Raw genomic sequence first — 20,276 nt, 5'->3', positions numbered from 1 at the left:
TAACATTGCACGCACCTTTATTTTCGATGGCTTTTGAAAGAGACCTGCAAATCTGAAAGCTGCAAATTTAGTTTCATAGGATACACAAAATATTCATGTTTCGATAATCATTCAAGTAACATAGAATGGTATTGTATTTAAAAGCAAGTATTTAAATTCTATCTTTCGTTCGCATTAAGTACCACTGGGTGAAGAAGTTAATGAATGGTTCTCTCTCCCTTGTAAGCTGCAGTTCTCACCTCTCTAGAAGCATGATTGCAATGCACTCGACCCTCCCTGCCCTTTCTCTCAATGATATGATAATAACCGGTTACAACAGCTGAGACGATGCAGTTTGCTTGATGGCCTTATCAGCTGTTTGTAAAGAAAAAGATGAATCATTTATATATAGCAAAGCCATTCTGCGTGTTCACTATCCGATTCCACGCCAGACTGCTCGGTAATGTTGCTTGATTAGGTGTGCTCATCGATCGATCGAACACATCAAAGAAAGTAATTGCATGGTTTGGTGCAATAATGCTCTTTAGTACACTGTGTACCGGTAGAAATTAGTTTAAAAAAGCAAATGCAATCAATTCTGATTGCTGACAATGACATTGTTATGACGACTTTAGGGATGGAACCTTATGATCACTCCTAAACACTAGTGCATGTTGCATGCTGATTGTTGTTTTTTTTTTTAACTAAAAACGAATTAGAGTGTCACCATCCTTAATTTCAAATTTAATTGCTAATTTACGTTAATCTGTAGTTTTTACGTCATTAATTTTATCAAATCAATTTCATGCCGTTACTCAAAGTTCTAGTATGCACCCGTAACATGTAAATGGAGATGGATTATCTATCATCTTTTTTGCAATATATTTACAAATTCAGACGGAATACGTACGGGTGAGGTCATCCTCGGACCCTACGAGATTGGAACCCAGGATGGGTATAGTTGCAGAGTCGTGCGTGTAACGATTTCACCAAGAGACCGGTCCATCTATACCTTTGATTTATGTTAATTTAAAGAAGTTATACCTGCCCGATAACTATTATTTGTACATTGAAGTTACAAGTTACCGTGGTGAAAATTGAGGCATAAAATACTTTTTGAAGACATGTTCAAAAATTTCTTTATAATTCCTTTCAAAATAAAAAAAACGCAACACAGGTATGTTATTGTTCCGACAAATTCGTTCATCCTGGCTAATGCTCCCGCATCAATCCTCTCGGGTGAGCTTGTTTTGGTTTTGTTGCCGTTGTTGAATTTATTTTCTCACATGCAAAAAAAAAGAATGAATCTTCCTTACTAATAGTACATTATTATTACACGGTTTTGGTTTTCATTCACTTCATAAAAATGTCGCTAAATGCGACGTTGTCCTTTGCGGGTTGTTGCCCTGAACGGCACCTGACTGACTGACTTGACTGACTGACTATTCCTTCTGTTCCTGGCTGCGACCACAACAGTTCCTTCCATTCCTTGGAGCGTTTTTCCACCTTTTGTTGTGCGCTTCTGCGTTCACTGTCCTTCTTAAACATTAAACATCTGGCCTTACTATGATATTTAAATTATTTATTCTTTAATGCATCCTTTCTTCCCATCGGCGTGTAGCGTTTGGAAAATGCATACTGCCTTCCCGGAAACAGATGCATAGTCTCTTAGTTCTCTGTTTGTTTTGTTGGTTGTTGCTGTACCGCGGCTGTAACTCTTCTCATGTTTGTGCCCCACTCGAAGTACATAAGACTGCACAGGCTCTGATGGTACGGAATTATCGATGACTTGGTTTAAACTGTGGCTTCAATTGAGTCTGCTACTGTTTGGCAGTTCACTTAAAATGCATCAATCTCGAACTGCTGGGTGCGGGTTAAAAATGTCATCCAAATGCACCGCGTAGAGTGCACGGATACACGTAGACGGTCGTTTCAGTTACCTCCCCTTTTCGTGGCTTACAATACAACTTAAGATGATAATAAATTAGTCGAAAAAATGAGCTAGTAGAGAACTGCGGGCTAGTATCTGCTTTGAGGTTCTTTCTTCATTTGACATTCGCTCTTCTGGAGCTTCCGTACCTTAAAACAGTGAATTAATTTACCTATGCTCAGTTCTAAAGAGTGGGAAATGGTAAAGATGTGTTTGTTGTGGGGATGTAGCAATAGCTACCGATGTCTACTCTATGGAACAGCCTCGGATGTGCGAACTTCCAAGCGTCTGAAGCAGCACATCCTGCCAAGATGCGTGGCACATACAAACGAAATGAGATTTTAATGGAAAATGAATGAACACGTGGTGTGTCCCATTCCCTAACGCCTAATTCCTAATGCACTAGCAGTCCAATGTTTGAGATCGAGAAACATGGCACACCATCCAGAGTGAAGGATCCGGTGCTGTGGTTTTGAGCGGGTTTTGCAATGTATGTGAATTGAAATGAAACCGAACTTGCCTACTGCCAACTGCCAACGCTCTCTCTATATCTGGTTGTGTTCTATGCCACACAGGAGGTGACATGTAGAACATATGCACTGGGGATGATGTGGTGTGGGGAGTATCTGTTTATCCTTATCTACGCTACGCTAGTTGATAAAACGGCCTTTTTTCTGAAATGAAACGCATTAGCCTTCGTGGTAAGACGACTGCATTAGAGCGCTCTGTGGCAGCATTGGTGCGTCTCCAACACCAGTGACGACTCCGTTCGCCGTCACTGTTGGCGCGGGTGAGCTGAAACCGGGCTGAAAGGAACTGATCCCACACGCCTGCTCGCTCGTACTGCTGGCCACGCTGAGGATGCTACCGCTGTGGCTCGGTTTGCGCCCGATCGGTGGCATCGGTGGTTGTGCTGCTCCAGCCATCGGCTGCTGCTGTTGCTGCTGACCGGCAACCAGTGACTGTGTGCTGTTCTTTGGTATGTGCTGTGCCTGGCGGTCTAGCTAGGACGCTAGATCGCTGCTACCGGGCAGCGACGAGATAGAGCTGCCAACTGCCGCAACCGCATCGATCAGATTCCGGCTGCTTCGGCCCGAACCGTGATGGTGATGATGGTGGTGATGCCGGTGCGGGTCCTTTGGTGGGCGTGCCTTCATCTCCGCCCGGTTGCCGGCGGCCGGATAGCCGGGACTGCAGCTGGCGGCAGCCAGGCTGGCCAGATCCGCACCGGACGCACCGTCCAGCCCGTACTCGTGCCCGCTGTCGATGCTTTTCCGCGGCAGGCTAAAGTTTTTGTATCCCTGCGGGTGTCCCATCGATGGCTGCTGCTGGCCGCCGTGGTGCCCATGGTGCTGCTGCTGGTGCGGATGGGCATGGTGGTTGCTGGTGTGATGGTGCTGACCCGGTTCCTGCATCGAGTGAATGCTCTTGTTGCTTCGACTTGCGCTCGCATTGTGGTAGAAGCTGCGGTTGCTTTGCGTCTCGAACTGATCGCCAGCGGAGGCGTTCGATTCGTCCAGCCGGCCGGCCGCCGCACTGTTGCTACGGTCCAGCGAATGGTGATGCTGGTGATGTTGATGATGCGGCCGGGAAGTGACCGTATGAGGTGGTCCAGCTTGCTGAAGTTGCTGCTGCTGCAGTTGCTGTTGCTGCTGTTGATGTTGTAATTGATTTGTTCGTAGGATTTTTTCGCGCTCCAACGAATGATGATGATGTTTGCGCTGCTGCGATTGGGCAAGCAGTGGTTGGGCTTGCTGTTGTTGTTGTTGTTGTTGCATCTGCAGCTGCTGATCGGAGCGGCCGTCTCCATTACGCTCCCGGCTCAGCGAGTGATGGCTGGATGAGGACGACGGGGTGGCAATGTTCAAGTTGCCCTGCGAGGACATGCGATTCGTGTTGACGCTCAGCATCGAGCCCTTGCGGTTGAAACCTCCCTGTTCGTTTTGTTCACCTGGAAAGAACAGGCGGGTGATTAATTGTTCAATTTGTCACTGTTGTCGAATGTAGACGCATTAACACTTACTTCTTTTCTGCGCTTGGTACCATATCTTCAGCCGATGGCCAATCTCTGGGAACGTGGGTCGTCGTACTGCTTGCTCGTGCCAGCACTCCACCATCAGCGAGTAGACAGCACTTGGGCAGGACTCGGGACACGGTAGCAACTGTCTGGCGCGTACCATATTGATCACCTCCTGGTTGCTGTATCCGTAGTACGGCTGCAGACCGTAGCTGTAGATTTCCCACAGCACCACACCGAACGACCAAACGTCACTCTCGGTGGTAAACTTCCCGTACAGAATTGATTCCGAAGGCATCCAGCGTACGGGAAGAAGTGACTTTGACTGAACACTGCAAGAAAGAGGACAGGAACTGTGTTAGAAACATGTTTTCTATACGAGTCCTCCCAAGAACCTACTTACCGATAGTAATCCGAGCTGTAGATGTCACGCGACAACCCAAAGTCGGAGATTTTCACCGTCAAGTTGTCACCCACCAGACAGTTCCGGGCTGCCAGATCCCGATGCACGTAATGATGACTTGCAAGATACTCCATTCCGTCGCAGATCTGTTGTGCTATCAGTAGAAACTGCAGCTGACTAAGCGATTTCCCCTCGTTCGGTGAGTTGGCGATCAGGAACTCGTGCAGATCACCTTGGGCCATGTACTCGAACAGCATGCAGAGTGGTTCCTCCTTCAGCACCACCCCCAGAATGCACACGATGTTGTCATGCTTCAGGTCCGATATCAGTTCAATCTCCCGCTTGAAGTCTGCCTGCGTTTTAGCACTCGCATTCTCTTTTAGTGCTTTCACCGCAACGAAGATTCGTTCGCCGTTCTTCTGCGTTAGCTCACCCTTGTACACCTTGCCGAAAGCACCCTCGCCCAGCTCCTCCACGAACCGTACGTCCTGCAGTGTGTACTGTGGGACGCGCGAGATACCGTTGTTACGCGACTGAGACGATTGGCCCGGGTTATGGCCATTCCCGGGCTGGCCCGTCGTTAACCCCTGAATGCCACCGTTTTCGGCATTACGACTAGCGGCCCCCGTAGACGACTGGTTAGCAATAAGGGAGGTCATCTCGATTGGAGAATTGAGCCGCGAGTTACCGTAGATGTTCTTGTCCGCGTTAGGTAGATTGATCTGTGGAGAAGTTCAAGATTCAATAACTTCTCTTCTAGTAAGCAGTATACAAGAACTTACATTTTGGATGTTCGAGACGCCATGTTTGCGATACTTTCGGCAGCAAAACACGCCAATACCGATGAAGAGGGGCGAGATGACGGCGACGAACCCGATGATGATGTACATCCACATTCGCTCCGAGCACTTTGGGATGTCACAGTACTCGATGGTTTTTTGCATGTCCACGTAGCACCAGGGTGCATCCATTGGACCGGCGTGTGGTGGATTTCTGTAAAAAAAGAATTGGAGTTTAACAATTGTGTTTAATAGACTGGTGTATTTATCGTAACCCAACCTGCAGTAGTTGTGACCGGCCAGATGTGGAAATTCCGACATGGTGTGCATCAGCTTCGACCAGCGCATACAAATTTTCGAAGACTTCGTCCGGTCCATGATGCCCCGATAGCTAGCACCATTCTCCCAGTAGCAATCATCGTTCGGTTTAATGTCCAAATCAATCCCCAACCGCATACACTCCATATCGCCCGAACTCCCTAGCCCTCCGATGCCGTTCAGGATCGTCCCATCGACACTCTTCTGCAGTGGCAGATCGTCGCACTCCTCCAGTGGGAGCTTCTGCCCGATGGTTGGATGTCGCTTCGCAATAGCGTACTCCTTCTGGCACAGCTCGTTTTCCAGCAGCTCACAGTCGTTGCGACAGATGCGCCGCAGGTTTTCCGTGTTCCGCGTTGGTGGGTAGGATTTTTTCGGCCCCGACGAGGATGAGGTGTACGATAGGACGGTTATTTCTTCGCCCGGCTGCACGTACTGCTGATGGCCGGCAGCTCGTCGACCGCGGCGCGCATTATCGTACCGCGGTGGTAACGAGTTTTCCGTCACAATTTCACCGTCGAAAAAGCGCCCGCCGAGATCGGGCGTTACGCCACCGCTAAAGTACACCCGCAGACGTTCCGTGGTGGTGAGTGTCCCATTGCCGCGCTCTTCGTACGGTGTTGTGACTGTCGAAAGGGCCGCTTTCACCAGCAGCTGCTTGCGATTGTTTTTCTTCTCGTGCGCTCGCATCTTCCCCCGGCCGATGGTGGCGGCCCGCTGGGCCGCTTCGGCGGCCGCACGGTTCGCAAAGTACTGATGGTTGGTCAGCTCGGGCGTCCGGCAGACGGGCAGGATGCTGTAGCACAGGCTAGGCAGTGCGTACACGCGACAGTTGGCGTTCATGTCTTTCGACTCGCGGATCACGCCGTACGCCGACTTTAGTCGCTCCTCCAGTATCTCCATCGTGATGTCGGGCGTCACGAAGACGGTCTGGTTGCGGAGGTACTGCTCGCAGGTGGTGCCGGTGTACACCTGGCACACGCCCGGCTCGATCGTGTCCTCCTCGAGCGCATCCTGCTGCTGCTGCTGATGCAGCTTTTCCGTCTTCTTTCGCCGCTTAAACTTGCCATTTGGTGAGTAGCTGTTGCTGCTGCTGCCATTGCCCGTCGACGCCGTGCGGGCGTATCCGGCCGTACCGGACGGTGTAAATGTCAGCCTGGAAAAAGGAGAGAGAGAGAGAGAGAGAGAGAAGGGGAGTGAACAATTAGAAAAGAAGTGCAAACAAACATGGATGGTGCGATGGAAAGTTAGCTTGAACTTTAGGGAAGCCCACGGAACTATGGAAGGAGGAAATGGCGCGGGAATGCAGAGAAGTTCAAACAAAATGCTGAAATTATCGTCCCTACTTTTATTCCAAGACGCGTCGTCGGTGGAAACTTTACACGCTCGCGTAGGCATCCCGGTGTGTTGGAAGGAGCCAAAGAAAATGGTGCATGTGTTTGTGTGTGTGTGCTGTGGAAAATGTGAATTTTAAGTGATTCACTTTTCAAGCCTGCCGTTGATGGCTTAAGAGCTTTCTTGCTTCTTGGCTATTGTGTGGTATCCTTCCATGGAACTGTGGTGGTGGTTTGCTGAGGTTTGCTGCTCCCCCCGTCAAACAGGCAAAGAAGTATGCAGTCGGTAAAGTAGCCTTCCCTTCCTTTATTTTTTTTAGATGGAAAGAAGCGATAGAAGGCCCGTTATTAAAAAGTCGAGCACCACGCCACCATCTGGCTTTTATTTAGTCGCGCGTTCGGCAAGAGTACGAGCGGGCTCGGGTTGCGTCACTTTACGTACTGCTGCTGGTGGACGCGCGGAGATTTTCCCAGCGAATGGATCCTCTGCTGAAGCGTACTGACTGACGCTTCAAAGACAAACAAAACGTATACCGCACGGCTGTACATTTGGAGCATTTTGTATCGGAGTCTTCTTTGCTCGACGGAACAAGAAATATGAGTATAGTGAACAAACAACGGTGGCAAACGTTGTGTATAGTTCATGAGGGGGTGCTTTTGCCTACGATGGAGTTTAATTGCATGTTTACTTTCTGGAACCATTTACAGTCAGCCCCGGTGGGGTCATCAAGGTTTGATGCTCTTTTTATGCTCGATGAGAGATAATTGATATTGAGTTGGGGATGATGGGATGGGTTTTGGTGCATGAAAGGTTTTATTTAATAGTGGACAAAATCAATACAATTTCTTCTATAAGGCTACCAGAACAGCAAAGCGACTTCCTGTTTCTATTAGGTGTACCTATAAGTTCAGTTTTTTCAGTGAAGTTTGACACTTTTTTGTTGAAAATTGGTTATTTAGTCATGGTTTCAAATCTGTTCGTCTAAAGCTTGAAGCTTTGACCAGTTACTCACTAGTGAACAAACGGCGTTCGTTGTCTCTCGGTTGCACTTTAAATGGAATCCACATTTCGGACCATTGTCATTGCTTTTAATTGATGGGAAATGACTCGCTGAGTTACTTCAAGTATCTTTGCGTGTTCTTGATATGTTTTATGAAGTAGGATCTCTTCATGGAACTCCCTATTCAAGATGTCCATCCTGAAAGTCATCTTTTTCATTTTCTACTTCAAAATTATAATTTTTAACCTGTACAAGCAAAATTGGCAAGCTCCTTCAGCTAGAGCATAGCTATCATAAACATCCACTAAAATATAGCCTATATATAGCTATCATAAGAACTGGCAGGCCAATTCTCTGTAAAAATGCACTATTCGTTGCAAAATTTACCATTTCTGGAGTTTATAAAACTTATATTGTATCAACTTTGGTTGAGGGTGTTGCCTGATTAAAAATCTATTTAACAATCAACTTGCTACATCTGACTTCAAAACGTTACGAACTTGTTGGTACTCCTAATAAGGTCATATGAGGTTCAAATTGAAATGGAAATGGAACGTTTCAACCGCGCACTTACAGTTATTATTTAGGAATAAATTAATAATTGAAGTTACTACTCAACGTAATGAAAATTGTTCCTGATAAAGTGGTTCCTTCCCTCAAAAGTAGTTCCTGAATTTATTATGGAATATAGAATTTCCCTACATGCTAATGTTCGGTGTGAAAAGGCCGGGCGCGCCATCTTTAATTCAACAACACTTAACACAATTCGGTAATGAGCTAACAGTTAATGAAATATGCAATCAAACCGCTAGGACGAACGCCAAAATTCAATAAACTTTCTGTACGCCCCCCGGTAGCGCTACAGAACACGCAGAACACGAACAAAGGCAGAGGAGCGCGTGTTGTAAATGTAATGAAAAAAAAAAGCTTTCTAAGGTTTAATGTATGGTTGTTTTCGTTTTTTTTTGTTTCGTGCACGGGTACTAAAAGCCTGTCGTCCGTTCTTGCAATCTCCTAGAGAACAATCAATCTCGCAGCTGGCAGACAGGACCTAATAGTAGACGAGTAGAATGTCTCTCCACTGCCACTACGACCACTTTGGGAGTCTTTCGGCCCCGGGAAACGGTCGTCCGTGGCGGGGCCCGTATGGTGGTTGTAAATTTACGTCCCAAGCGCTCCAAATGACACACCAAGCGAAGTGTCGCCTGGAACGGTTTCCGGTGCACACGGGTCCGTAAAATGGAATGGCAAATGAAACAGTAAGGGGGAAACGACCCGGACGACCAATTCGCTAACGGAGAGCTTCTGAATGATTGAGAAGTCGTGTCGCCTGACACAACACCACCAACGTTCCCCCTCGATTCGTGGTGGCCGTTTTCATCACATTAATTATCCAGTGTCCGTTTCCCTGGTCTTGCGTCTCGAATATCGCCCGAGCGAGGTTCGGAGGTCCTTCGTGCACCGCGCTCTAGTGTAAACAAATGCATCTCGCTCGGATCTAGATCAGTGGGCATCGTAAATGTTTTGTCATCCGTGGTCGCTTTCCATGCCAAGAGGAGGAGGACTACGAAGAGGAGATGAAGCAGCAGCAACATTACTGGACTGCAGTGGCGGTTGCTCATTAAAAACTAAGATGACAAATTCATGTCCACTCGCCCGGGCACGTTGGGGATGTGGCGCAATATGATGGACCCTGGCAGGGGGAGAGAGCGTGATGAATTCGGGTGTGGGCCAGGGGAGGTAGTAAATTTCGTTGTTATGGAGCAGGAAATGGCCAAAGACAGTATGGATGGGACGATGTCGTAAAGCAGAATGATTGACTGATGGATGGCTGTTTGATTGTGGCCGTGTCGCCACATTACTTCCCGTCGGTGCGGGGAGAAAGAAATAGGTCCATTTCGTTTGGTGGGGGGATTATTTTAGATACAAAACAGTGGTTATTTTAAGCTAGCGCCTGGTGGTGATTTTGTCATCTGCTGAAGGCATTCTTTTGGCTTTGTTTTATGTTTAAAGTAAACATTGTAAAATATGAGCAACATGGCAGGTTTTTTGGGGGTCTTTTCCCTGGGAGTGAAGTGATATTTTACACTTTGTAAAGTAATAACATGGGACCTACTAAATCCAAGACGTGCATGAATGTGCCATGAAGTTAGATAGATAATTTGACCTATCAGGGAACTTTAAAAATTTAATATTCTCGACAAAGTTGATGATTTCTTGAAGATGACTTGAACAATCCTGGAATAGATGCTATCAACAGAATATCTGCAAAAATGCCAACATTTGAGTTGAGGTAACAAGAACTGCATTAGATAGCAATTTTTTGATGTTGCTAAGTCCTCGTTCTTTTACATCAATGGCTTTTAGCTCAAATCTAAATCAAATCGAAACAGGATCCAAAAGAGAACATATTTCTTAACCAAAAGACGCTTAGACATCTACTTTAAGGTCGCATATTAGTCTGTGGTATGTTTGGTTAAAATCATTTCCAACTATCAACTCAACCACTCAGGTAAAGTTTTAGTATTTTAGTAGTGCTTAAATGAGCAACCAAGCTTAATCCTTTCTCAGAGCATTGTGCTTTACCCATGGCTTCGCTAACGTACTCACATACACCGGATGATTACTCTATTATAGCAAAATCAATAATTCATAGATAGCCTCTCATAGAGGTCTCTTGGCAGTTCAGAACCGAGATTGAAACAACAAAAAGGGAAGGATGCTCCTGTTATTCTGAACAGACAATCATCTTGAAGAGTTCTTACACATTTATTATTATTTTATCCAATTGTTGTACAAATTTCCTGATTACTTCCTTCTTCTAAGTGATTTAAGTGCCTCCTATCCACCATAAGGAACCTCCTAATATAGTGATAACGGTGAATAACCTTATCTGTAACTCTCTTGTCGAATGAAATATTTATTGCACTGCAGTAGTAGTAGTAGTAGTAACGAGAATGGTTTCTTCTGCCAATTTTTATGACCGGAAAATGGTTCAATATGGCCACTCAAATCACTCCGTAAGCGTAGCGGTAGCAGAGCTATACGAAAGTTCAAATAGCATCATGTCCACAAACCGACAACCAAATGTGAGGATACATATGAAAACACACACGCACCAGGGACAGGGGAGGGGACAAGCGAACGAACGGCGATCAAATAACGGTTCATCAACAACGGCAGACTTTATGTCGTTATTATTGATTGCATGTATTAATAATTCATCCTTGTTCTGCACATCCTCTCCCGTTTACCCGCTCTTCCGAGGGACTCCCGGAACCCGGAAGCAAACGAGCTTGACGATAAACACAAATCCATTTGCCATCCTGCTGTTGTCCGCCTGTCCCTTTCTCCTGAAGCGTTTGTCACGCATCTTCCGACCCGATTCTTCGGAAGAAGAAGCTGCTGCTGCGGTGGAGCCTGGACAGATTTCGGGAAGGTCTGCTGCTCGGTTTCTCGTTAGGCTTCTACTGTTTAGTTATTCTAATGGCTTAATCTTGTATATCCGGTTTCTCCGTGTGTGTGTGTGTGGTGGGATGGGACGGGACTATCGTCGCCATCCGGATCGTTTCAGTGTGCCCGAGAAGGATGGAGAGTGCGAGTGCGTTGGCATCCGAAACATAAACAAGGATTATTAATGTTCGTGTCCAGCATAGTAGCATCCTGGTGCGGGATAAAATCGAACTGTGGGTGAGGTGTGGTGTGTACGTGTTGTGTCTGTCCTTTTTCCGAGCGGGGACACGCACACGAAAGACAAGCAGAAGATGAGGAAAACGACTGGAATAAAAAAAGCTGTGACTTTTGTTCTTGTTGGAGAGATCATTTAAAGTCAACGGCGGAAAAAGGGTTGCTGTCAACCCCAAAACCCTCTGTTGGACCGGAGTGTGTGGCTGGTTGGGGCGACTAATATTTGCATTTATTAAAAGGACAAAACCCCGTTGGAACCAGACTGGAAAAATAGGATCGTTGGGAGTTTTGCGGGAAGTTAATTTTCAATTCCCCACACGGCTTCTAAGCTTTCCCCCCAAGCAAGCAGGCTGCAGATGACCCCCAGTTCCTCACTCTCTGCGGTGTGTGGGCATTTAGAGCTTGTTGTTCCGGGGGGAGGAGGATACGGGACGGTTTTTTTTTTGCACTCTTCTAATTCAATCTCACACTCCCTTTAAGACCAAAACCTCATCTACATATTAAATCGCTTGACATAAATTATCTCCAAGTGCGTATTGGAAGCAACCGTCCACGGGAGAGTTCGACGATGTGGTGCGGAATGTTTGCTTTCCCAGCGAAAGGAAAACAGGCTCCCGTATCTCTCGAAAGCAAAGCTCCACTGGCGTCCTAATGTCTGTCCCTATCTCTATCTTGAATTGGGCTGCACAGTACCCACCCAACTTCCCACCACCACCACCACCACCACCATGCCCACCTATATATAATACCAGCAAATCGAACCGAGGGAGGAAAAGTTTAATATCCTCCTTCCTTCCAGCACCCTGTATCTCTCTATCTCTGCGCTGGGAAGCATTATTCTTGGATGGATATTGGATTAGGGCCAACAAATTTGGCATTCCATAACAAATCGTCGCCCGCCGTACAACCGTGGTCGGAAGTCGAGCAAAATGGTCGCATACCAGCAAGCAAGAGGGGGAAGGGGGAGGGGGGGGGGTATTTCGACCGAATTCGACTTCCGGTAGCGCACTGCCAACCGAGGTCATTGGGTTAGTTATCCGAGGCTGTGCGGGTGGAAGCTGCACGACAACGACCACCACCACCACGACGACGACGTCGACCGGCTTTAGGTCAGTACGGTCGGTGGGTTTTTGGGCGTTCTTCCAGATTGGTTTTTTGCGTTTTTACCACTTCTTTAGTCACTCCACACGGGGAGGAATGGACGTGGTCAATATTGGGGCGTGCAATGTACCGGGCAATAATCGTAACCGTGAGCGGAATAATATAAAACCATTCGAAAAAGGAAGTAAAAATCCTGCAAAAGCCATAAAACTAATCTCCATGCCGAAAGGGGACTGTGCTGCCGGTTACCGTTTCGTCGAGTTAGTCCGCAGCGATTTATATATTTCGGCTTTTTCCTCCTCCCCTTAGTCAATCCTTAAATGCCTTTTCTCGTCCAGTGGGTATGGGATGAAGGACCAGCTAGTGGTGTGCATGTGTTTAATTTCGTATTTAAAATCTATGCCCTATAAACGCCCGCCATGGCTTCACTTACCCATTGGATGTGTCCGAGGTGTAATGGTTCGGTTGGTTTTGCTGGTGCTGCTGCTGCTGCTGCTGCTGCTGGTACTGCTGCTGCTGCTGTTCCCGACCGAAAGTCACTGGCGTGTGTAAACAACCGGCAATCGTGAGGATGTAAATCACTTTTAACATAATTTCGACGGCCCCCGGACCCGCGACGGTCGGCGTCCGTGTGGGAAATGGGCGCGCACCGCACTGTTCTAATGGACCGCTGCCGGCCTACGAGCGTATCGAGGCACACTGTGTGTGTGTGTACCCTCCCGCACGGCGGTAAAGGGAAATTTATTTCCACACGCAATCACAAACACACACACACATACACAGGTTGAATGGTTTTAACTTTTCAGGTTTTAACACGAAGCACGGGCTACTGGCAGAATTGAACCGTGCCACTTGGGGCGGATTGGGGGGTTTTTGGGGTCGATTAAAATTTATGCTTTTAACGGTTGCACGCCGTAAAACGCACTCACACACACATATACACTTTGAAAAGGAGAGAGGAAGAGAAGGTGGAAATAGCGTTCCACGCCACTACTTTCACGCGCACTCAATGCGGCCGGTATCGGAAAAAGGAACGCACACGAAATTCGATCTTCACGATTGATGATGATATCAACAGTTTCGGCAGCGTGCCGCCTGCTTTGCTTGGTAACCGTTGTTGCTCTGGTCACTTTTAACACACACTGGGCGGCTTCCCTTTTTTTTTTAAACACTGGAATTTAAGAACTTTCCCGGGGGGACGGAGCACTATATCCGCTCAATAAATACTCCTTCTAACACTCCATTAAAACCCGAACGGAACTACCACTTCATTGCACTGCTAGTTTGGCTGGAAAAGTTACGCCGTGTGGTAGAGCGGCGGCGATTGCGTGTACAACACGACGGAACAAGAGAGAGAGCACGCGCTGGAAAAGAAGGGAGGAAGAAGCTGACTTTTATATTTTGTTTCCAATTTTTATGACTTTAAGCACCCCCCGCGTTTGGGTGTGTAGTAAGGCTTCGGCGGGGCAGCATAAACTGCACAGTGCACAGTCGCGCACGCACGTCACACAAGCAAGCAACACCAAACAACACTGCCACCGACACACAAAAGAATCGGTGGTTCGTGGTCCGTGCCGGGAGTGGATTATGCTGGCAGGCTGGCTGGCTCGCTGTGTCGTTTCTGCCCCTCCTCACCACGACGGATATGTGTGTTTAGCCAATAACGCGACGGCGGCGGAGCTGGAAATTATGATGGGAACGCTCGGAAGCAGTGGAGAAAGAGGAGAGCACTCAAGAAAGCATAAGTTGGGTATAACTTTTTTCTTTCTTTTCCCTTCCGTTCGTTTGCTCCTTATACACACTTACACAAACACACACACACACACAGTCAATACTTGCACATGTGCACACTGGATGCGCTTTACCGTGAGCCAAATTGGTGGAAGAAATGCACAGACCCCCAGAAGCCGTAATTTGTTTGTTTGTGTCTTGGAGTTGAGGTTCTTCGGAGTGAAGGAAGGAGGGAGGAAGGCAGCGGAGAAGAATCTCCTTGATGTATTCCCGTTGGTATTGGTGGTAATGCTGCGTGGTTTAATGCTACTGAACCGAGGCAGCTGAACGAACGAAACACACCCTCTCACCGTACCGTATCGAAATGGAATGGAAAGAAAACAAGCGAAATCAACCCACGACAATTATCGAGTGCGTGTGAGATTTTCTCCCCGATACAAACACACGCACACACATACATGCATACACACTTTTCACTTGGCTTTTGATTTGCACTTACAACGCGTTTGGTGGATAAGACGTTTTCTTTTTTTCTGCACAAACGCTCAGCCGCACCACACAAAGCAGCAGCACACCCACTAGAAGCATCTGCCGCACCACACCACACCACGCACACTCACTGCCCTGCTGTGCCCCCCTTTAAAAATGTTGCACTTTGTGTCTCTGCACGCTTTTGTGTGTCATCGACGGTGTAAAGGACGAGAAAGTTATGCTTCTGCTATGCTACTGGTGCTGCTTGTGCTGCTGCTTCTGCTGGTGGTACACACAACACAGACGAACGGAACCGAGCTCACCAACACAGCGGCACCAGCAAGGGGATGGCTGTTTTATGTTTTTGGTCAAGGTTTGTACAGCTGTTTGCGTTGGATGTGACGCAAGGGGGTTGAAATTACCGGTTGGATGTTAAAAACCAATTGTGATAGAATTGTTTATTTTCATATTAGAACTATTAAGATTATTTCATTTGGTCATTTTCGTGACCGAGATTGCCGGGAAGCACGCAGGGACACGAAATTATTCATTGCATGTGTCAAAATTTTTTGGCACGGCGTGAGGCAGTACGCAGCCACTCGTTTTATGAATCGTGTGTTTTGGGAAAAGGGTGAGTTCAACTGTGGCAGCTGTAGGCTGCGAACGTTCGGTTGAATTTGTTTTCCGTTTCACAAATCCATTATGTATTTCCGATACAAAAATGCGTTTTACTGCATTTAGAAGTGATTTTAAGTGTAAAATGATGATAGAAGGAAATTTTAAAACTAAATTTAGTTATTGTTATGCAAAAAAGCTGAGGGCCCTATCTATTATGATATTTGGTTTTTAATAATAGCTAATGCTTTCGTGAAATAGAATTGACAAATTTGCATAACAAAGGGTTGAAATATAACGTATCAAATAGAAGGTATCAAAGTTGCTACCATGATGATCATCAAACCCATTAAAAAAAAATAGAACTATAAATGCTTGCCCCTGTCGTGCATGGTTGTCGTTTTTCTTTTATTTGCTTTACCTCACAGCTGTATGTATCTGCTTCTTATGAACATTTAACAATGTATTATGCCCTATCGCCGTATGTTTGCCGCATGTCAGACGCCAAAGACTTCTTCGTTAATGTGTACCGCCGCACTCACCGGCAAAGTAAAACCAGATTTTTATCACAAACAAACAAAACCAATTTTTAGGCAGCAAAACAAATAAACATGATTTAAGCGTCTGATGGAAGCCTGCAAGCCCAAAATAAACTAGGTGATCCGTGAGTGTCGGTTGACATGTGCGCTAATGTTTGCCAAATAGCAAAACTGTCCGTGTTCGGGAAACATACATCTTCCCGGAACTGTTGTCCGGCATCGGAAATAGTTTAAACAACTTTCGTGCGGAGCTGCATGACATGTTGCAAGATAGCGGCAGATCCGACTTGTGCAGACAAAATTCGGTGGTCGAAATGCGGGTAGCGAAACTATCACATCGGGCTGTGCAAACAGTAGACGGCATGCAACCACTTGTTGGAATTCTCTCTAATTCTCGAAAATCAGTTTTGGGCAGTATAAAATCGACACCAGATAGCAGGCACCACAGCCCGTTAGACAGAGTGGCGTTTCGGCAACAAGCGCGTCAATCAATCGCGTCAATCAACCGCCAGCGAAATTGGCGGCTTTTTGGAAAATGATGTACATATCGTACCGTTCTGATTATAATCAATGTATGATCATATTCGATCGATAGTGGACAATATCACATTTTGTAAGGGGAAGCATTACATTTGTTGTTTAATAGGTGTGGTTTGTAGTAAATCCATTGAAGTTATGTTGTTTTATTTGGTTTTAAATAATAAACAAACACTAAAAATAATAAAGAATTTTATCAAACGATCCCATCAAAATATCTCCATCATTATCAACTTAGAGTTGATTTTAGACAAATATATATTAATCTAATCAATTTGAGGAAAAAAATGTAGCCATATCACTGATAAACTGCGTTTAGTAAATCTTAATTAGCTTCTGTACTTTATTATTTTTTTTACTTCAGACTATTCAAGAGCTTTCAGAACTTGAAAACAAGCTTATTTAACATTATGGGACAGTCTCCATGTTCTAGCGTAAAGTTAAGTGGTATGATCTAACAACATGACCGTCATGGGATATAATTTTGGTTGAATTGGACCTCTAATAAGTCACCATGAAGTACCGAACTATATTGTTATTGGTGAACCAATCTAGTCACACAAATTCAGAAGAATTTACCTTTATCCTAAATCAGATTTAAACCACATTTACTTTCAGTTTTAGTTATGAAAGAACATTGACTGTATTAGCCAACAGTGCATTATGAAGACCCTGTGTGAGGTCGATAATGCTTCTAAGCTATCGTCCATAAAAAGAAACACATACACATTAAAAACAACCATTAATCACATTCCCACCTGATTTCCCGATGTCAAAACACTCATTTCACATTTCTTCACCAGGGACCCTAAAAAAACGCACCGTTTTACTGCATTCCTCGTTTAGCGAAGAGCATTAATAGCATTGCTCACCCACGAAGAATACGGTACGGCTTGCAGCATCGATACGACGGTGCATTTGTCGGCACACCTACTCCCCCTTTGATGGTGCCTCGCGACTGTGCGCGGTTCGATAGAGCATTCTATGCTTTATGTTTAAACGGATGCGCCCTGCACAGAGAGTGCCAATACACACTTTGATACACACTTTGAGCAAACAAATACCAACACTACTACAACTACGTAGGTCAATCGAGACGCTTGGTTTGTGTTGGTGTGGTGGTGGCTTTGCTGCGCCCGCTGTACGCGGATACTACGATACAACATAGTAAGCTCTGGATTACGCGGTAATGCAACTTTATCCTTCACGTGAAGCACAAAGGAGAGAGAAAAAATACAGAGTGCACTGGGGGGAAGAAAACACTTACACAGTAAAAATGGCCACCCACCACTCGCAGGACGCACAATTTTTCACATAAAGAACAGACAATAGCACACCAGCTCCCTGTTAACTTTTTAGCTTTTCACCGTCTTTCCTGTTTTTTCCTCCAACCCACTAACAAAGAAGCACACAAACGTCCCTCCTCCCTTATCGAATCGGTTCGACTTTATCCAACTTTAAATGTTTTATATCACTCGATTTGATGTAACTTGCGTTCTTTCCGGGTTTTACTCACACGTTCACTACATTTCAGCACGATAAACACCACTGCACTAACAAATCCTAATGCTACATTTATTCCTTCTGTTTAGCTTAGACTCGCTCGGTTGCTTGGACGGCTGGCAGACTGGCTTGTGTGTACAGTCACGATGAGATGACACGGGACAACTGAGCAGTGTGCGTGTGCGTGAGTTTTTCTTCACCCGCGGGGACTGGATATGGAAAACTGGGCAATCGGTGGAAAACTCTCTCGCGACGCACGTGGCTGCGCACTTTGTGTGTGGCTGCGTACTGGTAAATCAACTGTGGTGGAACCGTGGTTGATTGTTTCGTTGGAAAACCGTTGGAGAAACATTTTTGTTTAATTTATTTTAATTTTTTCTGCGTATTGACGAATAAAAAACCTTTTAAAGATAATATCATTGATCTTACATTTCCGTTGTTATGCTACTTTGTGGGGTGGATATGATTTAATTTACAGCCGTCGCTCCTGAATAATAAAAATAATGATTTAATTTACTTCTTAATAATTTCAACATATAACAACTTTCACACATATTTCAGCACCCGTTAATTGGTTCAAACATAAAGAACAAGTCTATAATAAATTGCCTTTTACTGACATTTTATGAGTTCTAAATCAAACGAGAAAACTGAAGATCATTAAACCGTCTACGATCAATGATCGCTTTCCCTGTAAATCAGAACAGATCATAATTTTTGTTGAGTCCATAAACTTATCATTCCCATAAAGGAAATGGACTGAAATAAAATAAAACCATGATACATATTGGCAAAAATAAGGTGAAAAGAACGCTTAAAACATAATACATAATAATGTGTGAAGTGATTAGTGTATCTTTGAAGAGAAAAATGAGTTAAGCTTAAACATAAATTAGCACCGAAATCTGTTTTTCCTCTAGAGATCATTTATGTAGATGCAAAATAAAAGAAACCCCCACCAAAGAACGTTTATTGCCATCATTTTAATCTCTGCTCGGGGAAAAGATTTATGGGAGCACGGTGCAATCGCAAATTTTTCAAACGGATAATCTCCCGATAGTAAAAGCCCGGGGGGAAAAAACGCATCGCTAAAAATAAAAATCAAACAAACCACAAAAAACCCTAACGCCTAACGGAGGTGGTTATGGGTGAAAAACGCGTGAAATCCCGGGGGGCGATGGTAGAGAAAGCGTTTATGTTTACAAGAGAGTAAGTGATCGTGCGGCGTATAACATATGCGACGCATTGTCCTCTCGTGATCGGCAAAACTTGTTCCTGCGCTAATTTATGGATGCCCGTAACGCTTGCGGCCGATCGCCCTCTATGAGTGTGTGTGTGTGTATGCGCGTGGTTCTAGACCTCTTAGAGCAATCTTGGAATTTTTGGCCAATGGGCCAGAATTTTAAATACAGGTTTTTCTATGTCAAGGATTTCTTCGTTCGTGATTAGGATTCAAAATATCGACATATCGTCTTTACACGCGGTTCACGGCTGTTGCTTTCTTGTTCTTTTTATTGCGCAGATTACAATACATGTGTTCTGGGTGGTAAGGATGGAAAAACCAGCTAGCTTTATTCGAACGGAAGTTTCATTCAGTCTCCACCTTCTAATCGGTAGAAACGTGACTTTATTTGAATAACATACACACAAACGCCGTTAGAGAGATACTTCTAAAGGTTTATCGTGTATGTTTGCTGTGAGAGATACCTAACAAGCAAAGCGAATGTCTTATCATCCGGCAGTGTGGAGGAAGTGTAAAATCAAACAGAACGGTAAATCGGAGGAGCGGTCAAAAAAGCTAGAAATTTAGAAGATATTGTAGGATTATTGAAATCAGTAAACTGGTATTATTGAATATAACGATCAAAATAACGGTTGTTATCAAAAATAAGTAAAAAATAATATGAAACTATATCTGAAAAATTCTTTTGTGTAATCATGACATATTTCCAGATTAAATAACCTTCTTTTTCGTTATTCATTATACACATAAGAGAAAAGTGTCAGTTCTGATGATAATAAGCTAATAAGTTATCTTATAGAATTAAAAATTTGGCGAAATAATTAAATAAATATAGGTACTTGTACAGGATTTCCCAGGGGTTATTATAGCTATTGGACACTTTTTTCTACTCTTTCTTCTGTGAAATAAACTTAATGTAATGGGAGTCGGACTGTATAGCACCTTTGTTAGACAAATCCAATAAGAATTTCTAATGGTCCAATGGAAGCTGTCTAATAGAGTTCAATTTCCATCACATGTAGTTCACTTCCCATAAGTAAGAGTCAAGGAAGTGTCCCACAATTAATAGAACCCCTGGAAAACCCTGT

General features: G+C 45.0%; 1 protein-coding gene across 1 annotated transcript; it reads right to left on the bottom strand.

Moving 5' to 3' along the window:
• Positions 1-1,161: 1,161 nt before the first annotated feature.
• On the bottom strand, positions 1,162-16,592 carry LOC1276882 (tyrosine-protein kinase transmembrane receptor Ror). Its single transcript, XM_061649544.1, has 7 exons — positions 14,780-16,592; positions 12,983-13,913; positions 5,389-6,582; positions 5,112-5,322; positions 4,330-5,051; positions 3,933-4,258; positions 1,162-3,860 (listed from the first exon to the last, which is right to left on the bottom strand). The coding sequence occupies exons 2-7, from the start codon at positions 13,138-13,140 to the stop codon at positions 2,914-2,916; spliced, it is 3,558 nt and encodes a 1,185-aa protein (XP_061505528.1). The 5' UTR covers positions 13,141-13,913; positions 14,780-16,592; the 3' UTR covers positions 1,162-2,913.
• Positions 16,593-20,276: the final 3,684 nt, after the last annotated feature.

This window comes from Anopheles gambiae, chromosome 2, assembly GCF_943734735.2.
Source record: "Anopheles gambiae chromosome 2, idAnoGambNW_F1_1, whole genome shotgun sequence".
Lineage (NCBI taxonomy): Eukaryota > Metazoa > Arthropoda > Insecta > Diptera > Culicidae > Anopheles > Anopheles gambiae.
The sequence above is the reverse complement of the archived record's forward strand: the minus strand, read 5'-3'. Positions and strand labels throughout refer to the sequence as shown.